Source organism: Anguilla rostrata, chromosome 12 (genome assembly GCF_018555375.3).
Source record: "Anguilla rostrata isolate EN2019 chromosome 12, ASM1855537v3, whole genome shotgun sequence".
Lineage (NCBI taxonomy): Eukaryota > Metazoa > Chordata > Actinopteri > Anguilliformes > Anguillidae > Anguilla > Anguilla rostrata.
Window position 1 is genome coordinate 9,186,862 of NC_057944.1, and position 22,607 is coordinate 9,209,468.

Sequence of the window (22,607 nt, forward strand, 5' to 3'; positions counted from 1 at the left end):
ACTTCTTATATAGTTACTATAGTTACTGAATCTAGGACTTCTTATATAGTTACTATAGTTACTGAATCTAGGACTTCTTATACAGTTACTATAGTTACTGAATCTAGGACTTCTTATACAGTTACTATAGTTACTATAGTTACTGAATCCAGGACTTCTTATATAGTTACTACAGTTACTGAATCTAGGACTTCTTATATAGTTACTATAGTTACTGAATCTAGGACTTCTTATATAGTTACTATAGTTACTGAATCTAGGACTTCTTATATAGTTACTATAGTTACTGAATCTAGGACTTCTTATATAGTTACTATAGTTCCTGAATCTAGGACTTCTTATATAGTTACTGAATCCAGGACTTCTTATATAGTTACTACAGTCACTGAATCTAGAACTTCTTATATAGTTACTATAGTTACTGAATCTAGAATGTCTTATACAGTTACTATAGTTACTATAGTTACTGAATCCAGGACTTCTTATATAGTTACTATAGTTACTGAATCTAGGACTTCTTATATAGTTACTATAGTCACTGAATCTAGAACTTCTTATATAGTTACTATAGTTACTGAATCTAGGACTACTTATATAGTTACAATAGTTACTGAATCTAGAACGTCTTATATAATTACTATAGTTATTGAATCTAGGACTTCTTATATAGTTACTGAATCTAGGACTTCTTATATAGTTACTATAGTTACTGAATCTAGGACTTCTTATATAGTTACTATAGTTACTGAATCTAGGACTTCTTAAACACTGAATGACTCCTGAAGTGCGATGCTTAAGGTGAAGGACGCTACACGTCCCTCAGCTGTTCAGCATACTTCAGGTCACATGTCCTATCTATATGTAGAGCGGAGATTCGTAGCGGTGTAAAAAAATTATACATCTAGATATTGGGAACCTGAAAAAAAGTCAAATGCGGCTTTGAGTTGCTGTACGGCATCATGAAATATAAGTTCCCTCTTCAGACACCATTGTAATTTGTTGTGTACTTTATCTTTTGGCAGACGTGCTTATTCTGCATTTGCTTATTCTGTGTTTCAAATGGCACCTTTAGTGCTATTAAACAATTAAACTCATTGTCAGTTTGGTAAGTGGTAGTAGTTGTTATATTTATTAGATTTTGTTAATTAAATACAGCCAGAAGTAGGTGGATAACTGTTTTAAATGAGAGCGTTTACACAGCACAGGTAAGCAAACCCACTTTGCATGCTAGCATATGTTGGTTAGCTAATTTGAAAATATATTGGTATCATTAGTACGATAATTAGCTAACGAGCTAAAGTTCGCTGCTAGCTTGTTCAACAGAAGACATGACAAGGTAGTTAACACTAGCAAGAAATATTACTAAACTGATAATACATCGATATCATTGGTATGAAACAAACATTGCTTTTTAAATTGTGATATTATAATGACGGGGGGAACGTATTTTAGAGGGGAAACTTATTTTGCATGACAGTGGCTAACTGAGCTGGTTGTGACGAGCAGGCCTCTGCTGGTTTGTTTCACCGCTCTGTTTCCGTGGTAAAGGGACGTACGTCGGCTGTTTCCTGGACGACTCCAAGGACCGGGCTTTGAAAGGCAGCGTGTTCTACGACTTCCGAAAAATGACCAGCACTCTGTGCCAGGACACCTGCTCGGAAAGGTAACAACCTCCCTCCCCCTCCCCCTCCTGCCCCCCCATCGCTGTCTTCCAATGACATGCACAAACAGAACGGAACGCAATGTGCCAAAGTAAAATTGGCAATGGCCAGGGAGGCCCTTGTACTTGAATTAAGGACTAATGAGCCGGTGATCAGGTGGGGGACAGAAAGGTTTTGGGGGCGGGGTGGGGGGTGGGCGTGTCCGTGTGTGCGAGGGGCCTCAGAATGCACTCTTGTGCTTCACAGCCAGGCCAGCTGGCAGTGCACAGGACAGGGATTTGGAGGGGGGCCAATTACTGCAGAACAGAGAGCCAAAACGTCCAGTCCCTGTTGTGTCTGGGGAGGGGGAGGGGGGGGGTTCTGCTGGCTGGCAAGACTGAATGACTGGCACCTGTGCCAGCCACCCCCACACACACACACACACACACACACACACAGCCCCTGCTGGCAAAACTTCACCACGGGATCGAAGGTGAGGGGGGAGACACTGTCCTCTTAATGAAGCGCCCGCGTCGTGTCCCCCTAACGCGGGTTCGGACGCACCGCGTCCTGAGATTGGACCCTGGGAGCTGGAGTCTTCAGTGGGACGCGCGGTAGCTTCTGAGAGCTATTAAACTGCGTTTTACAAACGAGCGTGCGCTCATCTTCAAAACAAACAAGTAACTTCTCAAAGTCACCGTGCCAAAGTGACAATTTAAAACGCGAAATGTATAGCAGGCTATTCATTAATGAGTAAATACACTTGAAAAAAACCCTTGCACTGTGAAAATGACTGATCAATGTAAAGTAAAGCACAGACGAGCAGTGACCCGGGAGAGCTGCTCTGGCTGCCCCTGTGAGCAGCAGCGCAATGACATCACTCCCAGCCTGTGTGATGTGGCGTTTCCACCGTGCGGCGACACAAATGTTTCAGCAACCTGGGTGACGGCAGACACTGCGATGGCGAGCCGGCCGCGGTACACTGAGGTTCTTGGGGGGGTGGGGTGGGGGTGGGGGTGGGAGGGGGCGTGACGGATGCGATCCCCACCCCGTTGTTGGGCTTTGGTGGAGTGACGCCCGGGGGCGGTTTGGCAGGGGTGCGTGTTTAACAGCTGCTGAGCCCTCTGCCACCCACGCGTGTGTGTGTGTGTGTGTGTCACGGGCGCTCCTGACGTTCCGGGTTCGGCTGGGGCGGGCAGGGGGGCGGGGGGGTTGGGGGGGATCTGTGTGGGATGCCAGGGACCTCGATTGAATTTCTAAAGAAATCACATCCAGCGCTTTCAGAAGGTCGTCATGGCGACAGAATCTTGGAAATGGATTACATTCATGTGTGTCAATCATGCTGCAGGCATCTGCAGCGTAGGCCCGTGTTTCTTAAACTATGGGCGAGGACCCAAACAGGTTGTGGGAGTGTATGAGTGTATGTCTGTAGTTCTCTAGGGTATGCTAGTGTATGAGTGTATGTCTGTAGTTCTCTAGGGTATGCTAGTGTATGAGTGTATGTCTGTAGTTCTCTAGGGTATGCTAGTGTATGAGTGTATGTCTGTAGTTCTCTAGGGTATGGTTAGTGTTGAGTGTATGTCTGTAGTTCTCTAGGCTATGCTAACAGCAGTGTTTCCCTTACAAAGACTTCATTTTGGCGGACTGCCCAGACACACTTGCTCCCCCCCCCAAAAAGATTTTTCGGTATTTTGTTGTTTATTTCTATGCTATTGTATTCATTGTTTTTTCTTTCAAATGTCACATACGGCTGACTCATTTCAGAGTACGAGTACAAGCCGCCTATCCATCCCCCCTTCTCTCCCTCGTTCCCTCCCTCTCTCCCTCCTTCCCTCCCTCTCTCCCTCTCTCGGCTGCAGCGGGTACCAGTTCGCCGGGCTGGAGTTCGGGTCGGAGTGTTACTGCGGCAACCGCATGCCGCAGAGCCGCACCCGGGAGGAGGAGTGCAACCTGGACTGCAGGGGGGAGAAGGGCGCCCCCTGTGGCGGGGTGGGGCGCCTCTCCGTCTACAAGGTGGAGGAGCAGCCGGCGGGGCACAAGAGATGTGAGTGGCGGGGGTCTGGGGCGGGGGCAGGGGGCACGTGGGGGTTCACTTTAAGCAGGTCCACCCCAGCACATGGTAAACAGGGACAAGTGGGAGGAGCGTTGTTGGCAGTCGGAGGGTGGGCACGTCGGGTTCACCTTGAGCAAGCACTAACCCTAACCAACGTGGTAAGAGAGGCATTGTGCTTGGAAAGCTATTCAGCATTACCTCAAAACAACGTAACTGGACTCAACCCAAAAAAGGAAGGTGCTCAACAGCCTGGACAGTCAAACTACAGAGAAAACTCCTTACCCCCCCCGGACAACTTCCTGGGGACTCGCCCAAAATAAGGCACACTGGAGAGCACCGAGCTCAGGGAGAAACACTGTTTAATGAACCAGGGGAGGCTGACATTTCGACATCTAAGACATCTTCCTCAGAATAAAACAAAAAACCCAACTCTGCTTCCAGTCAGTCAAGCTGCCGTTTTGCTGTGAAACACGTAAGGGGGGGGGGGGAGGGGGGGGGGAATTAAGTGCTGGCGAGACCGTAACCTTGAGCAGTAAAACAAAAACAGGCCGAAATCCACCTTCGTAAACATACTGCTGCAAATGCTATTGCACGTCAGAACCGGCAGGATGCATTCACTTCATGTTCGTGATTAATACGAGATTAACGTTTACATTAATATGAGGATTTGTTCTCCTGATTTGTATTCTTGGTATCCCGGTTTCATTTGTAAATGGTTCCCCTCGTCGGGACGCTGGACGCTGTAGGTGCACTAAGGCGATGCTGATGACATTACATTACAGGCATTTAGCAGACGCTCTTATCCAGAGCGACTTACACAACTTTTACACAGCATTTACATTGTATCCATTTATACAGCTGGATATATACTGAAGAAATTTCGGTTAAGTACCTTGCTCAAGGGTACAACGGCAGTGTCCTTACCTGGGAATCGAACCTGCGACCTTTCGGTTACAAGCGCAGTTCCTCACCCACTGTGCTACACTCCATCCTGATGAAAAGTGATCGCGCGCTCTTGCCCGTTTGTCGTCTGGACGGCGTTCCGGATTCCGCAGAGACCCGGCGGCTCCGCGAGACCGTCAGAGCGCGGTCGACACGGCGAAAACGGCGCGGGAGCCGCTCGAGCCGTCCGAACAATCTCGGGAGAAGAAAACCCACTCCGTTTATCTGCCGCGTTGGAGCGTCGGCTGGAAAAGGCTTTTAAAAAAAGGCCAAACTGTAAACTTTTTTTTTTTTTTGCTAATCTAAAGCTGAAATCCTGTTTGCAGGCGTCTGGCTAAAGCCAAGAGTACGACTGAGGCGGGAACACAATTTGAAGCCTCTCCAAAAAAACCTGGAAGCACTCTGTTCACAGCTGTGTAGAGCGTAGCGTCGGGGTCAGACACACCCTGCGCATGCTTCGCTGTGTGTGTGTGTGTGTGTGTTTTAGCATGAGTGTTTACACGTGTGCGCGTGTGCGGGGCATGAGCGTGTGTGTAAGCTTGGTGCTCTGACGGTCTCTCTCTCTTTCTCTCTCTCGCTCGCCCGCCCGCAGACAGGAACGCCCGTTACCGCGGCTGCTTCAGGAGGCCGGCCAACGTCTCCGCGGCCTTCCTGTTCCACGCCGCCCAGGCCAACCTGACGTCTCAGTCCTGCGTGGCCGTCTGCACGGACAAGGTCAGACACACCCCCCCACCCCACTCCACCCCACCCCCATACCCCCCTCTCCCCCCGTCCCAGATGCGTGAGGTCCATATCCACACAAAGGAGATTAATAATTGATCGCTGTTTCGGCCAGGTCTGGGGACTGCATAACGACCCGCACTGAGCTCTGCTGGTGGTTACATTTTTTTTTTCCTGGGGTCCCTGTAAACAGTCTTGCTGTTTAATCTTTAATGCGTCTCCATAACGAGAATCGACGGGTCCTGTAATGGACCCAGCAACGCGCCCCATACGGGGGGCTGAACACACCGCAGCGCTCCACAGCACACGGGCAAACACACACGTTACTGCCACGGTCAGGCATTGCTCAGTATTTTTTTTTTTTAAGATAATGCTGGGAAATGTAGTTCTGATTCCTAAAAAGTGAACGCATTGACGGTGCTTTGGGGCGACATAGCTCAGGAGGTAAGAACGATTGTCCGGCAGTCGGAGGGTTGCCGGTTCAAACCCCGCCCTGGGCGTGTCGAAGTGTCCTTGAGCAAGACATCTAACCCTAACTGCTCTGGCGAATGAGAGGCATCAATTGTAAAGCGCTTTGGATAAAAGCGCTATATAAATGCAGTCCATTTACCATTTACCATTTGCAGGAAGGAATTGCACGTCCTCCTCTACAGCAGAAACATGTGTTCTTTCATACACAAACGCACACAAAGCCCGTGTCGGCTCACTGAAAAGGACAGCGCCGAAGATCTCATTTTGACGCTCGGCTTCTTGACGCGCACAACAAGCCACGTCAGCTTCAGAGTTTTTATGTCGTCTCTTTCCTGATAAACGGGCGGAGGAGGAGGAAGAGCGGGAAAACGCGAGGAATCGTTTCTCGCTGACGGCTTAATGGCGGCAACGCGGCAATCAGCCTCCATTAGAGCCCTCTCAGGCGGGGCGGTTTGTCACGTCAAGAAGAAAAGACGCCCGCGGAGCGCGAGAAGGGGCTTCGCCTCCGTCCCCGGCCACTCAGGCGCGCGGCGATGCGCGTAGCCTTCCCGTCCGCGGGAGGAGGAAGAGGAGGGTGTGGGGGCGGGGCGACGCTTCAAGCCGACATTTTAAGGGATCCTCGCTGTCTCCTAAACGCCCTCCCTAAATGCACCATAAAACGTTAGCGCCGCTAGATCGCCAGTGTTATTACATACTGCCAGAGTTTGCCTCAGTGGGGGGGGGGGGGGGGGTGGGGTGGGGGGGTGTTTGCACTCAATCCTGGGGACCTCTTGTGTATGTTGGCTCTCATTACGGCTGTAATTACAGCCCTTGAATACTAGCACGCTGTTAATTATTTAAAGGGGTACTTCACCATCTGAGTTTGTTCATGTGTTATTTCAGCAGTGTATGTTTTTCACTGGCTCAGGCGGCTTTTATGCGCAGTGAAGGATGAATTAAAGTTTCCGACGTCAAACCAGCTTTACAATGGCTGCCGCAGTGTGGTTCAGTCAAATTTATTTCGTAATAAACTTATTCACCAAATGCTAATTCCAGCAGCCAGTGGAGCCCTGCTTCCGGAAATAACATAAGCACGACATTGATTGAATACAATAATAAAGAATTTATTGAATGAGTTATGAATAAATGAATATCGGGAAGTGAGAAGGAAGTAATAAAACATGAGTAACTGGTAGAGGACTATATAATGATTGATTAACTAATACTAGATAAACAAAAGTACTAGAAAAGCACTGTTGCTTATTCTATCAAGTAGGGGATGGGCAAATATAGGTTAGTGTCTCTGCCGTTAACAGACATCTATGAGTTTGTGTTACAGCTGAGCGACAACCAACCGGATAATATGTCTGTGCGTTAATGTCTTTGGCAACATTAAACTTGCCATGAGTGCCATCGTGAATGTGCTTGTGACAGCTCATAATGTGAAATCCATCGCATCTGGCAGATCTCACCACACACGCTGCAACTATTACAGGAGTTGTGGGACTGTGGGTGTGAGGCAGTGGGGCTGTGGGTGTGAGGGAGTGGGACTGTGGGGACTGTGGGTGTGAGGCAGTGGGACTGTGGGTGTGAGGCAGTGGGACTGTGGGTGTGAGGCAGGCAGTGGGGGCTGTGGGTGTGAGGGAGTGGGACTGTGGGGACTGTGGGTGTGAGGCAGTGGGACTGTGGGTGTGAGGCAGTGAGGACTGTGGGTGTGAGGGAGTGGGACTGTGGGGACTGTGGGTGTGAGGCAGTGGGACTGTGGGTGTGAGGCAGGCAGTGGGGGCTGTGGGTGTGAGGCAGTGGGACTGTGGGTGTGAGTTAGTGGGGACTGTGGGTGTGAGGCAGTGGGGCTGTGGGTGTGAGTTAGTGGGGACTGTGGATGTGAGGCAGTGGGGCTGTGGGTGTGGGGCTGTGGGTGTGAGGCAGTGGGGCTGTGGGTGTGAGTTAGTGGGGACTGTGGGTGTGAGGCAGTGGGGCTGTGGGTGTGAGTTAGTGGGGACTGTGGGTGTGAGGCAGTGGGGCTGTGGGTGTGGGGCTGTGGGTGTGAGTTAGTGGGGACTGTGGGTGTGAGGCAGTGGGGCTGTGGGTGTGGGGCTGTGGGTGTGAGTTAGTGGGGACTGTGGGTGTGAGGCAGTGGGGCTGTGGGTGTGAGGCAGTGGGTGTGCAGCAGTGGGGCTGTGGGTGTGAGGCAGTGGGGGCTGTGGGTGTGAGGCAGTGGGGGCTGTGGGTGTGAGGCAGTGGGGGCTGTGGGTGTGAGGCAGTGGGGCTGTGGGTGTGAGGGAGTGGGACTGTGGGGACTGTGAGTGTGAGGCAGTGGGGGCTGTGGGTGTGAGGCAGTGGGGGCTGTGGGTGTGAGGCAGTAGGGGCTGTGGGTGTGGGACAGTGGGGGCTGTGGGTGTGCGGCAGTGGGGGCTGTGGGTGTGCGGCAGTGGGGGCTGTGGGTGTGAGGCAGTGGGGGCTGTGGGTGTGAGGCAGTAGGGGCTGTGGGTGTGGGACAGTGGGGGCTGTGGGTGTGCAGCAGTGGGGACTGTGGGTGTGAGGCAGCGGGGACTGTGGGTGTGAGGCAGTGAGACTGTGGGTGTGAGGCAGTGGGGGCTGTGGGTGTGAGGCAGTGGGGGCTGTGGGTGTGCAGCAGTGGGGACTGTGGGTGTGAGGCAGCGGGGACTGTGGGTGTGAGGCAGTGGGACTGTGGGTGTGAGGGAGTGGGACTGTGGGGACTGTGGGTGTGAGGCAGTGGGACTGTGGGTGTGAGGCAGTGGGTGTGCAGCAGTGGGGCTGTGGGTGTGAGGCAGTGGGGCTGTGGGTGTGAGGCAGTGGGGGCTGTGGGTGTGAGGCAGTGGGGGCTGTGGGTGTGAGGCAGTGGGGCTGTGGGTGTGAGGGAGTGGACTGGGGACTGTGGGTGGGCAGTGGGGCTGTGGGTGTGAGGCAGTGGGGGCTGTGGGTGTGAGGCAGTGGGGCTGTGGGTGTGAGGCAGTGGGGCTGTGGGTGTGAGGCAGTGGGGCTGTGGGTGTGCAGCAGTGGGGCTGTGGGTGTGAGGCAGTGGGGGGCTGTGGGTGTGCAGCAGTGGGGCTGTGGGTGTGAGGCAGTGGGGGCTGTGGGTGTGAGGCAGTGGGGCTGTGGGTGTGAGGCAGTGGGGGCTGTGGGTGTGAGGCAGTGGGGACTGTGGGTGTGCAGCAGTGGGGCTGTGGGTGTGAGGCAGTGGGTGTGAGGCAGTGGGTGTGCAGCAGTGGGGGCTGTGGGTGTGAGGCAGTGGGGGCTGTGGGTGTGGGACAGCCTGTCCTCCAGGAGTTGAGCAGCGGTAGAATGGAAAGTAACAGAAATGTAATGTGTTGAGTGTACAGCCTCTGGAATCATAAAGTGGCTGAACAGGCTGCGTTTTGAAGCTGCTGCTTGAAAGCAGCTTCAGACCAGAATCCCTGAATGCCCCCACACCAGCCTTTGTGTGAAAGCTCACTGTTGTGAGGAGCCGCGCCGGTACAAACGCGTTTTAAACGGCGGTGTCAGAGCCGCACCGCGCCGGTACGAGCCAGCTGAATACACCGCACGTTATCGGGAACGCGTGGTGCCGTTACGCTGGCGTGATGTCTCTCCTCTCTTTTTTTTCCCTCTTTCTGTTTTCTCGTCGTTTGTTTTCCTTCCTCCAGGAGCTCCCGCTGGCCGCTCTCCGGAGGCCGGACTGCTTCTGCGGCTACGCCTCGCCCCAGTTCACCCTCCACCAATCGGACGCCGAGTCCCGCTGCGCCACGGCTAACGGCAGCGGCCCCACGCCCCCCAGCGACCGCGAGTTCTACCAGGTGTACCAGACACCTGTGCAAGGTGAGCGCGAGCCTGGACCCCACACACAGCAGGGCTGGGATATCCACCTAGGACCCGGCGTCCCCCTGTAGGGGGACACGAGTATCTGGTCTTAATGTAAAAATGTATGTATTCTGTTATCACTGCAACATGTTTTTATTATCATAGAACGTGTCTTTGATAACAAAAACATGTTACTGTGATTATGTATTGTGTAAAAAAAAATGTAATACTGAAAAATGTAAATACTTAAATATCAGACCTGGGTCAGATACGTATTTGTTTTGGATTCAAATACATTTCAAAGTTTTACAGATTTTGTCTGGTGTATTGTAACCAATGAAATACTCTCAAAAAGTGCAAACCCCGCCTTCTGGTCATATTGGCAGGCTCAATTACACCAGGCAAGATCAACAGAGCACAGAAAGGTATTTGAATCCAAAACAAATACGTATTTGACCCAGGTCTGTCCGAAGGATATCGGCTTATGGCCCTGCCTATGTGCTCAGAGGATCAGTATGTACAGAAACCTGTATATCAGTGACCTGGAACTCCAGTCCCAGATGGCTGGGATGGCTGCTGGATTTCGGAAGGTCTGTGGTTAATATTTTAGTCAGTGATTGGCTACGAACACACACAGTGTTTCTAAGGCCTTTCTTAATTGGCTGCTGATGGAAAGGAAAGCACAGCCTGCAGACTGGGCAGCCCTCCATTGGAAGAGAGCTTCTATTGAAAGCCCTCCATTGATGGAGATTTTTGGAAAATAAAGGATAAATAAGGGAAGAAGTGCAGGTCTGACTTATTTTTTTAAAAAGAAAACAGTCTACAGGATAAGTAGCCTTTGGCCTTTCAATTATTTCTCAAAACATCAATGCAAGACAATTCATTAATAAGAACATGAAATTGAAAATTTTAAATATGTGGACTGTGTGGGTGCACGTACCTGATTCTACTAATCAAGGTGCTTAGCAACAACAGTAGTGGTTGATTAGTAGAATCGGGTGTGTGCACCCACACTGGCCCTTTCTGGATAAGACTGGAGACCCAGCTCTAAAACATGAAAAGCACCTAATTAAGAAAAATTAATAGCTTGTTAAAATTCTGGGATTGCAGTTGGGGTTGTAATGAAAAACCAGCACACACAGGGGTCCCCCAGGACCGAGTTTGAGAACCACTGCTAAAGTATTACTGCTATAATTTTATCCTCAGGTAAACTACTGGCGCCTCGTCGTGAATTCTAAATTCCCAGGCAAAGGAGAAGTCATCTACTATTTCGGATCTGCCATTGATCGAAACCACAAATACAGACTTTGGGCGGTGTTTAGTGAACATGGGCGGTGCTTATAGTGATGTGGGCGGTGTTTAGTGAACATGGGCGGTGCTTATAGTGATTTGGGCGGTGTTTAGTGAACATGGGCGGTGCTTAGTGAACATGGACGGTGATCAGTGGTCTGTGGATTCTCACTCAGACTCCAGGTGCATGGACAGGAAATTCCTTCCGGAGAAATCCAGCCAGTTGGTGGCGCTGTCCAGCTTCCCCGGGGCGGGCAACACCTGGGTGCGTCACCTGGTGGAGCTGGCGACCGGCTACTACACCGGAAGCTTCTACTTCGACGGCTCGCTCTACAACAAAGGTGAGTTCGGCCTTGCACAAACGTGACCCATTTATTCATGCTCGTTGTTCTCTGTGTACTCCTGACTGACAGATTCTGTTGCAGTACAGACACAACAGAAAAAAAAGACTCCCCAAGCTGCTCAAATGTGTGGGTCTGAACTGTTTAGTTGATTAGATTTTTTTCATTTTTTGTCATGTAACAGAAAGGAAATTAAGTTCTGCTTGCTTGATCCGGGGTTATCCGGGTCCTTCGTTTGTGCAGATTGTGCGTGGATTACGTCCCCCTGCCCCGTGTGTACTTATCACACAGCACCAGAGCTGCAGCGATAACGCTTTTAATTAACTTTTTTATTATCATTTTTAAAGCCAATTTCGGTTGCATTTTGAAAGTGTTCAGCACCAGTTGAAACAAATTGCAACAGATGTTGATTTTACTCTGCAAGTTCTCTTGGTCTGCTTTGGCGATTTTGTGCCATGTAAATGTTACATTGATGGTTTTACGTTCTATTTTGACATTACGTTGATGGTTTGTGCTCTATTTTGACCTAATGTTGATGGTTTTGTGCTCAATTTTTACACTACGTTGATGGTTTATGCTCTATTTTGACCTAATGTTGATGGTTTTGTGCTCTATTTTTACATTACGTTGATGGTTTATGCTCTATTTTGACCTAATGTTGATGGTTTTGTGCTCTATTTTGACATTACATTGATGGTTTTGTGCTCTATTTTTACATTACGTTGATGGTTTATGCTCTAGTTGACCTAATGTTGATGGTTTTGTGCTCTATTTTGACATTACATTGATGATTTTGTGCTCTATTTTTACATTACATTGATGGATGGCACTCTATTTTGACATTACGTTGATGGTTTTGTGCTCTATTTTGACATCACGTTGATGGTCTTGTGCCCTGCGCTGACGTCTTGCTGTGCGTTCTGTGCCTCCGTGCTCGGCGAGCAGGGTTCAAAGGGGAGAAGGACTACTGGAAGAGCGGGCGGACGATCTGCGTGAAGACGCACGAGAGCGGCCGGCACGAGATCGAGATGTACGACGCCGCCATCCTGCTGATCCGCAACCCGTACCGCTGCCTGATGGCCGAGTTCAACCGCAAGTGCGCCGGTCACCTGGGATACGCCTCCGAGCAGCACTGGAGGAGCAAAGGTGCCCCGCCCGCCTCGAGGAATAAGACAGTGTGTGTGTCGTACCTGAGTGTGGTGTGTGCCACATGCGAGGATCTGCTTGTGATCGTTTCTCATGTGTAGTGTGTGTGTGTGTGTGTGTGTGTGTGTGACTGTAGCACTGTGCTCACGTGTGTAACACACCTGTAGCGTGTTGCGTATGTAAGCGCGGGCCTCTCACTGAGCCCCGCCCACTCCCCGCAGAATGGCCGGAGTTCGTGGGCAGCTACGCCTCCTGGTGGGCCTCGCACGTCCTGGACTGGCTGCGGTTCGGCCGGCGGGTGCTGGTGGTGCACTACGAGGAGCTGCAGGGGGCGCTGTTCCCCACGCTGCGCGCCATCACGTCCTTCCTGAGCGCCGGCGCCAGCGAGGAGCGGCTGCTCTGCGCCGAGAGCAACCAGGACGGGCACTTCAAGCGCCCGGGGGCGCGCCAGCGCGGCTTCGACCCCTTCACCCCCGAGATGAGGCGGCTCATCGACGGGCACATCCTGGCCGTGGACCGCGCCCTCCGGGAGCGCAACCACACCGGCCTGCCCTCGGAGTACCTGCCCAGATGATGAGCGGTGGCTCACCCCCCTCGGGCACAGGACCCCCCCCCACAGGATCTGGCCCCGCCTCCCACAGGACCTGGGCCCCGCCTCCTGCAGGATCTGGCCCCGCCTCCCACAGGTTCTGGCTCCGCCTCCCGTAGGTTCTGGCCCCGCCTCCCACAGGACCGGGCCCGCCTCCCCCAGGATCTGGCTCCGCCTCCCCCAGGACTGGCCCCGCCTCCCCCAGGACTGGCCCCTACCTCCCACAGGACCGGGCTCCGCCTTACACAGGACTAGGCTCCGCCTCTCATAGGACTGGGACACGCCCGCTCAAGGACTGGGCCTTGCTCCCCTCCCCTACTGTTGAAACGGTTTTGCCACAGAACAGAACTGCTCATTTATCTCATGAGAGGATGGAGCATTTTTTACATTAATTTGAAATATACGTTTTTGCTTTGTTCTGTGTTTTTAACCCACCCCCCTCCCAACCCTTCCTCCCACAAATCTGTATTTCTTTCCTTAATCTTGGGGTTCTCTTGTTCATGAGGATGCTGGTGTCACATAGAAAGGTGACCCCCATGGGTCGCTATTACAGAAAAGTGCCCCCCCCTCTTTATAGAGGTGTATAGGAAAGGGTTTCTATACACTTCACTGGAAAATGTGAGTATTTATTCAATTTCACAACCTACAATGGCTTGCATACTACGGAAACAACCCCCAATACAAAAAAAAATCTACACTGCAATACATTTGGGCCATTTTCTATGCTTTGGAAAATTAACCCAATCCCAAAAACCTAAATTACAATACGTGGGTCAACATCTTATACTATAAAAATTATGTGGGGGTTGTTTTTTATTTAGAAATGTGAAATGTCGGGTCAGTTTTCTATATGACACTGGAAAGCACCAGAATATCTGTCTCTCTCTCTGTCTCTCTCGACTCTGGCAACAGGAAACTGGCCTGAGAGACCCACGGAGAGAACGTTACCGATCGTTGGCCTCGTTGCAGAAGTTCAATTTTCATGTGTCCTTTGGAGTACCGCATGCGTGTGTGTACGCCTATTTGAAGACTGCCACCCAAAACGTTTGCCGCGCCTAACGCACCAGACATCCCTGGTTAACGAACATATTTGATTTTGTTTTGTTTTGTCTTTTTTCTTGAAAGCAAAGCATCGCCTGTAGCTTAGGTTCCTGTTCGTCCTTTCGGCGACGTCTGCGTCATTCTACTGTAACACGGCACTGTGCATCATACTGTAATCCTCCAGGGAAGGCACACGTATCTGCAACTGTACAGCCACCACTGATGAGATACCATAGACATCACCACACGAGTAACCAGACATGACGTAGATGAGAAACCATAGATGTCTTGGACAAAACACAGAAACCACACATTTCTATAATCTAGCCAAAGACAGAACTCTTCAGATGCCTAATGCGAGGGGGGAAGATGGAGAAACGGTGAGAAACGTGGAACTGAGCTGAGAGAAAGGAACAGGAAGATGAAACTCTAAGGGAGGTAGGCACCTAGAGACAGAGACAGCTAGCCAGAGCATGGTTCGGGGTGGGTACGGGTCAGGAAAACCGAGGGAAATTTCACAGAAACTTGGGAGAAATGATTGACAGGGAATTATCAGTATGTGCTAAAATGCGTTTGGGGCTGGCTAACATTTGGCTGGAACCGTCAACACACACCCAAAATGACATGCAGAATAGGCTCCCCGTTGGCCTGAATGTTACAGTTCATCTACCACAGGCAGGAAGTCTCGCACGTTCTTTAACCAGGGAGGTGTTACAGCTCTAACTGCACTAGGTCGGAGAACAGGGATAGCACATTACATTGGTGTCTTTGTAACCTCGTGTAATCACACAAGCGCAAGGCAGGTTTTTGGGTAGCAATACATCTTGAATTACATGGAATTATGAACTGGGGTTGTGGCAGTTACTTATCCTTTTCCTCCTCTTCCAAATTATTCATTTAGCAGACGTTCTTACGTAATACGAGAGGACAAAAGTGCATCCACACAAATGACAAATTACATACAAAATAGTAAGAACTGCTAATGTAGCTTAGTGCTATTTTAGATTTTACTGTGCCCAACTGAAACAGTCACACAATCCTAAATAACTCATAAAATAGTTTTAATTTATTTGTGCCATAGCTGTAAGTTTAAGTTGAAAAAAAGTGAAAAGTAATTATAAATGTGTGCCCATATGCAGGGAATGTGTTGTCCAGCTTGCAGACGCACCCCTGGATCACATGACCTGGCTCCAATCAGTGTGTGATTGATGGATGTGCCAGACCTTAGCTGAACCCTAAAGGATCATGGTGATGATGTCACCTCTGATCTTCTGCTTCATCCTTCAATTCAACGGCAGGAGATTTTGTTTTTATGGCTCTCTAAATGGAAGATACTGCAAGCTCGACAATAATTTCAAAAATAATAAACCCATGTCAGTTTGAGTTATAATCACCTTCTCTGTGACTTAAGGCTGCTTCCACAGCGTGTACAGTATGAAGCACACTTGGTTATGTTTTTAACCCCCCCCCCCCTTCCCAGACATACATCCCCAAGTCCCATACTCCCCGGAACACTGACACTCTTTGTTATCTGTTGACTGCAAAGCTATTTTTAGTAGGAAAACCAACTCGATTAAATGACTTGAGCAACCGTCTCCTGTGCTGAATTCGTGGCGCGTGTGCAGAGTGCTTGTGATTTACGATCATATCCGGCAGTGCTGTGTAATGGTGTGTGCGGTGAACATTGATCATGACGGGGAGGGGGAGCGGTGGCAGACACGAAAGCCAGCCAAAACGGCCACACGCCAACGGAATTACAGAACGGCATGCTGGGAGTGAGAGCCGCAGGCTTTCCGCAAGAAACAGCGCTGAATACCTCACCGCGTTCAAACTGCGATTTGGGAGGTTTGGGTCAGGGGAAGGTGTTCCAGTCCTCATGCCTCCTACCACCCTCCACAGATCCCTGCTCCAGGGCCTTCAGTACACAGCCAGAGGTGAAAATCCCAGGTTCAGAAAGCAAATGCCGCCCCCCCCCGCTCCCCCTCAGTATTTTGGATTTGCCAATCAACAATTCTTCAGCCATGAGGTAGAACTAATTAGTGAAATGAGCTGGGCTGAGTTCATGGGTGGAAGGAACACACGGCAGGACTTTTATTTTCTGACCCCTGGACTTTCCACCACTGGACCCAGCCCAGCAATCAGCTGCAGAACAAGGGTGGAACTACAGTACCCATTTTGAGAGAGTGGCTCACGCTGCAGCACGACACCTTTCTACCCCCTTCAGATTGTTACGGAAGTTCTGTGGATCGGACCAGCAAAGCACTCCCTAGCAATGCTGGAAAAGGATTTTTATCAACACAACGTATAAAATCTAACTGTGATACCAATTGAAAGCTATGCCTGCCATCTCTCCCTCCCGAAGTCCCATAATGCTGAAGAAAGACAAGCGAGTTGGGCAGCAGGTCAGGGATCTGGATTCTGGCTCTGCTTAGTTCAGGAGAGTGGGACACAAGTTCGTTCCTGATTGGTCCCCAGGGATACAGGAGTCGGACACAATACCACTGCTTATACTCTACATGTGATCTCTTGACAAAATGTGTGTGTGGGAAATCAGAGAGAGAGAGAGAGAGATGAGAGAGAGGTGAGAGAGGGAAAGAGAGAGGGTAAGAGAGAGAGGTAAGTGAGAGAGGGTGAGAGGTGAGTGAGAGAGAGGGGTTGGTGAGAGAGAGGTGAGAGTGAGTGAGCGAGACGGAGAGATCACAGATCACATGATTCATCTCAGCTGCTGACCACCTAGGCAGAACACATCCCTCATCATCAGGTGAACGGACAGGTGAGATACTGATGTGGCACTAGCCTCCATTTCCCTCAGGTAAGGAATCCAAACCATTGGGCTATTTTACGCTACCATCATCGTAGCCAGTGCCGTTTTGGCACAAGGCCCCTCACTTTGGGTGTGCGACTTCCTGCTACGCCATCATACAGCTTCCTGCTCCACCATAATACAGCTTCCTGCTACGCCATCATACAGCTTCCTGCTCCACCATAATACAGCTTCCTGCTACGCCAACATACAGCTCAGTTTGAGTTCTACTGCACGGCTTCACTTATTTCTGCCAGCTCCCCTGTGTTGGAGGTCTCCCGGAAGCAGCCATAGGCCAACCCAGAATTTGGACCGTTGTGATTCTGGCGTAGAAACGCGGTGTCAAAGCGGCAAATCATTCTGTTCGGGATGTGGAAATGAGGCGGGTCGCGGGGCGGCCCTTCCCTCCGAGCGCACGTGGCGCCCCCCGGAGGCCGCGTGGAGACGGAAATTCATTCCGCGGTTTTGACGTGGGGCCCCCTCCCCGACAGAGCTGGGATCGCACGCGAGGACGAGAAGCTCTCGGCCGTCTCCTCCAAAAACCCCATTACGCGCCTCACACCGCCGGCCCGATTGTTTCTTTAGCGAGCCGAAATGAATTGGATATCTTGTGGGAAAAGACCTCCCAGTGTGTCCTGAGTCGCACGGGGAGCGCGAGCGAGACAGAGAGAGAGAGAGAGAGAGAGAGCCAGGGTAATTTAGTGCCGGTCTGGCAGGGGGAAAAAAAATCAATCGGTAAATCAGTATCCTGCCTGTTAGCCCTGCTTTTAAAGAACTTAATGCTTTTTTAAAGGCCACGCGCGAAACATTTAGAAATGGCAGAAGCAAGCGATCACCTATAAAGCCGCTCCTGGTTCGCCGTGTCACCCAGCGAAACATGCGCTAGTACAGGAGCAGTTCTGACAGGCCCTGGGCCTTTAAAAATCACTGGTGTGCACATAACAATGGCTCCCTCTTTTGTCAAACATTATTATTATTATTATTTTGCTCAGGGACATGGACAGAAATCCCTTCCGCCAGACCGTTTAAAGCATTGCTTTACTGTCTTTGGTGAGTATTACAGGCACTGCTCGCTCTAATACACACCCGGGCCGGTCAAGGCCATCCCACACAATCTCATTGCAGGTCGATCAATGTGACAGTGCTGACTGCTCCACCCCCCCCCCACCACGCACAGGCTGCAGCCGAGCCTGGCTGACCCTCCCCAAAAGGCCCCTAGCCTGGTGACGGGTTCCCCCAGAAGCCCTCAGCCTGGTGGCAAACCCCTCCGCCCCCCCCCCCTCCTCCAGGGGCCCCCAGCCTAGTAACAGAAGCCTTCAGCCTGGTGACGGATCCCCCCCAGAGACCCCCACGGCTTGCCGTAAATGACAGGGCCTGTGTCTGAACGTAGCCACAAACCCACTGCTGCAAGCGTTTCATTCGCTGAACAGCCTGGTGCTGAGCGGGTGGTCATTAGGGACTTCGGCTTTGTAAAGTACTATGCGGTTTTCTGAAAACAACATATCACCGAAAGCGGGTGTTGCGCATCTAGTCCCGAGTGTCAATTAGTTAACCTCGCTGCCACCCCAAATGCGCCTTTGCGCCCATTACCGTTGATGGACGTCCTGTTTGAATGTGTGGGCATGGACCTCACGAGGCTAATTAGGCTAAAGTGCATGGGGGCTGTGTGTTAGTTGCAGTAGACTACACAACGCGATGCCTCAAAACAGTGCTATTGTGTAGCATATTGGCTAAAAGCGTCACACAAGCACCATTTTAAATAATCTCCTGGGTTGGAATGCTGAAAGAGATTCTATCAGATCAATTGTAACCAAGCACTTCCTTCAACGTCACACGCATTACTCGACCTATACAAACTTCTGAGAAGGAAGTCACTTGGAACCTCCGTCCACCATCCCCAAACCGACAGCTAGGTAGAACAATTCAATAAAACTTTAAATGCTTCACAAGCTCATGCACAAAGCTAGCTGCAGTTGGGAAAGTGGCTGAACCCTCCATTACTTGCAATGCATGAGGCTTCTCAGGCCTCTGTGGGATTTTCTCCCTTTGAATTACTTTTTGGCTGACAGCTGCCACGGTGTGTTGGATCTAATTCAGGGGTGCACAACAACGGCCGATCCGTTTCAGGATTTTGAGCCACCTTCTGCTCTTAATTACATAATTATCTCAATCATGTCCTGACCTGACATTTCTTTAAGCACCGACAACAGCCAGAGGCTGCAAGTGTGTCTTAAAGACCTTACTGCGCTCAAGTACAGGAGTGAACCAGCGTAGTTGATAGAGCTGTCAGAAAACTAAAACTAAGTTTGGAACAAAAACAAGCTCACAGACTGGCCCTCCAGGACCGGAGTTGTGCAGCCGCAATCTAATTAAAGAAAGCTGGGAAGAAGGTCCGAGCACAAGTGCAGATCACATTCAGTACGTTCTGCACCTGCGAGCAAAACTCCACACACTGGGGCAATTGTCACAGGAGAATTTGCTGCAGGCACAGGAGCAACAACAGCATGCATACAATACAGGGGGCTCAGCGGAGACAATTCCAGCTGAGACATCGGGAGATAAAGTACTTCTGTTACTCCCTTCCTCCAGCTGAAAACTGCTCACCAATTTGCAAAGGTCCCTTGTGGTCTCACAGCGAGTTGGAGCTGTGGACCGTGAGGCCGTGTGACCTGCCAAGGCCAGGGCAACGTGGATGTAACACTTCAACCTACTAAAAAAGTGTGGAGAGAGGCAGTTCCTGATTCTTTGTTTCCATGGTGATTCAGAGATGACTCGGGTCCAGAGGTAACGAAACCGGCCCGATCTCACCCGGGTCCTTTTGTGAGGACCGCCTCTCGCTGTGTCAGAGAGCAGAGCGTGTGACCCGGCCGCAGGAGCGCTTCGCGAATGCGTTCTCCCCCTCCTGGCAGGGTGCACAAAAACTCATTCACCAGCTTAGTGAAACGTCTCCAGGGGTGACAGTATATTTTCTCAGCCTTATTGATTGCCTGAACAGAAAAAGGAAAGTTCAGGCCGAATCACAGGCTGTGTCAGAGATGGGAGCGATAGAAGAATCAACCAGTGCATGGAGCAGCCCCTTTGTCCAAGATTGGTCTGTACACTTTGGTGTTGATTATCTGCGAAGGTGAATGTGATCTCATTTTTGATGTTTAACACATGCCGAGGGTCAACGAACTCCTGGGTTGGCTAGGCACCACTCACTTTATAATGTCGCTGGATTTGACCGAAGGCTACTGGCAAGGTTCCCTCGACTCCAGAGTCAAAGGAAAAAAACGGCCTGCTCCACTCCAGACGGTTTTTGTACCAATCTGTGACCCGTACTTTCAGGCCGTTTGGGGCTCTTGCCACTTTCCAGCGGGTCAAGGACCAGCAGCCCACCTGGATGATGCAATCACTCCCCGTGACACCTGGGAGCAGCATATGGAGCTGGCGGGGGGCTGGGCTCGAGCTCCTGAGGCCTGCGGAGCTCACGGCTGGAACGCCCTGTTGGACTGTGGGGGGGGGGTGGGGGGGGTACGGGAAGGGGTGCTGCGGTTATGGTGCTGACCGTGGGTGGAGAGAGGGGCAGTGGTGAAGCCAACCTGCAGCCGCAGCTATAAGCAATTATGCAACTACCGCTAACCTTTATCTGTTCTATTCGCTGTGGGACTGGGGGCTGCAACTGGAGATGCACACAGCAGCTTGGAGAGAGAGAGAGAGAGACACCACGACTTGTGCATCTCAATCTGAAGTCTGACTACTTTTGGGTGTATCACAAGAACTTGTGACAGGGCCATTAAATCTTAAATCCTTTCATGAATTTGGGGCATTTCGGTGCCTGTATTTGGGCTGAATATTTCTACCCGTCCCACCAATAGTAATACGCCCACTTGTGGCAAAACATCAAGGGACCAAACCCCTATGGAAGGGCACAAGCCATTTACAATGTTGCTTTGTCCCCCCCCCCACAGCTCTAAAAACCGGAAGTTTTTTCTCCTTTAACACCCTGGGTCTACCAAGAGATTTATTTTCCGACTCTTTTCCACCTCAGTCATTCAAGAGAATGCCGGCGTGTCTGTACTGCCTGACAGAGGTATCGAGCTGATGAAATATTTAAGAAAGTACTTTCTCTGCGGGACACAGACTGCCGTGTTTCAGCATTTTATAGTGTTTCTATTGCAAAGAGCGATACTTGGGGGGGGGGGGGAGACAAAGGAGAAACATCGCTTCAAGACAAAAATAAAGGAAATCGAAAGGGACAAACACTGTAAACATTACAAAGCACTGCGCTTACAGAGCTGAAACAATACGCACACTTCACAGTGGTGAAACTGCAGACGTATGGCCGTATTGAAATGTTTTATTCTCTCTCACTTTGCTTAGCCTTTGTTGTATTTTCTGAAGGACACATTTTATAACGGATGGAGAACTTCCTTTCTCTGTCATGACTCTGGTGGCCGGGCTTAATTTGCCGAGCTCTAATTCGGTTCTTGGAGAGCATGACAAAAACAAAAAGCAAGGACATGCACAGCGTGGGCTAAGCACAGAGATGAATGAGACAGGGGGATCAGAAACAGCGGGAGAGAGATTCAATTCACTTTAAAAGCAAAGCCACCCCTCAACAATCCACGACTGAAACGGTAAAATGGTATTACAGAATCCACCATCCATATGTTAAAAATGGGTACCCACTACACCCCACAGCGGGTATGGATCTCTGTCAATTTGTGATCTATGACCACACAGTGTACCCAACCGTAAGCAACACCGATTTTAAGTCACACACGCTTATCCTCCTTGTTTATGGAAAGAATGATGGGTAATGTAGTGATTATCCTTTTGGATCCTACATACCCCCTGCCCAACTCACACAATCCTATACACCCTATACCCAACTGACACACACAATCCTATACACGCCCTACCCAACAGACACACAATCCTATATACCCCCTACCCAACAGACGCACAATCCTATACACCCCCTACCCAACAGACACACAATCCTATATACCCCCTACCCAACAGACACACAATCCTATATACCCCCTACCCAACTGACGCACAACACACACACACACACACCAGAGAAAGAGAGAGACGGAGAGACACACCACTGAGAAAAGTGCCCAGGCGAGAAAATAAAAAAGGACAAAGGGAACTTTTTTCTTCAGTCTCAATCAAGCCCAAATAATATGTGTGGTAAAAGATCATCGAAATTTCCAGGACGCCGCTGAATTGCAATTACTTGAAAGGGCCATTGAAATTCTGAAGGGGTAGGCACACTGCTGGAGTGGGATAGGGGAGTAGGCTGGGGGGATGTGGGGGTGGGGGGGTTGGCTGTGTTTGTTTGGAATCTGAAATGAGCTGATCTATATTTTGGGACTAGTTTTGGATGGGCAATTGACTTTAATTGTGGCATTGTTTTTTTTATTGTTCTCTGATTGACTGGTTTGTTTGTTTGCTTGCTCGATTCATGAAATATATGAGGCGGTATTCTGGATGATTCCAGGGGGCCCTGATTGACAGGGGCTCTCAAAAAATAGTGCAGCAATTGTGTAGGGATGGGGTGGGCCTGGGGTGGTGGGGGGGCCCAATGCGAGATATTCCAGGAGGGCCAAAAGCCCTGGGCAGTTGGGTGGTGTAGCAGTTATGGAGCAGTTAATACCAGAGGGGCCACAACTCCTGTACCTTTCGGCAAGATGCGTTTCCAGAACTTGGTTCATTTCCAGCTGTTCAAATGGACAACACTCCGTAAAAAGTTTTTCTACATGATGGCATCTTGCAAAGCAAATTATGCAACAATGTCTTT

The 22,607-nt window shown here is 50.3% G+C and overlaps 1 protein-coding gene and 1 long non-coding RNA gene across 6 annotated transcripts in view; one reads left to right on the forward strand and one right to left on the reverse strand.

The window, feature by feature from the left end:
* LOC135235913 (sialate:O-sulfotransferase 1) overlaps window positions 1-13,891 on the forward strand; it is a 35,341-nt gene extending 21,450 nt beyond the window's left edge. The window contains exons 3-9 of the mRNA XM_064301944.1: window positions 1,549-1,663; window positions 3,500-3,684; window positions 5,228-5,349; window positions 9,453-9,624; window positions 11,073-11,237; window positions 12,183-12,383; window positions 12,605-13,891. Of these exons, the coding sequence (XP_064158014.1) occupies window positions 1,549-1,663; window positions 3,500-3,684; window positions 5,228-5,349; window positions 9,453-9,624; window positions 11,073-11,237; window positions 12,183-12,383; window positions 12,605-12,957 (1,313 nt within the window). The 3' untranslated portion in view covers window positions 12,958-13,891. The remainder of the gene's footprint in view (window positions 1-1,548; window positions 1,664-3,499; window positions 3,685-5,227; window positions 5,350-9,452; window positions 9,625-11,072; window positions 11,238-12,182; window positions 12,384-12,604) is intronic.
* LOC135235914 (uncharacterized) overlaps window positions 1-22,607 on the reverse strand; it is a 240,779-nt gene that overhangs the window by 140,342 nt on the left and 77,830 nt on the right. The gene's annotated exons all lie outside the window — the stretch shown is intronic.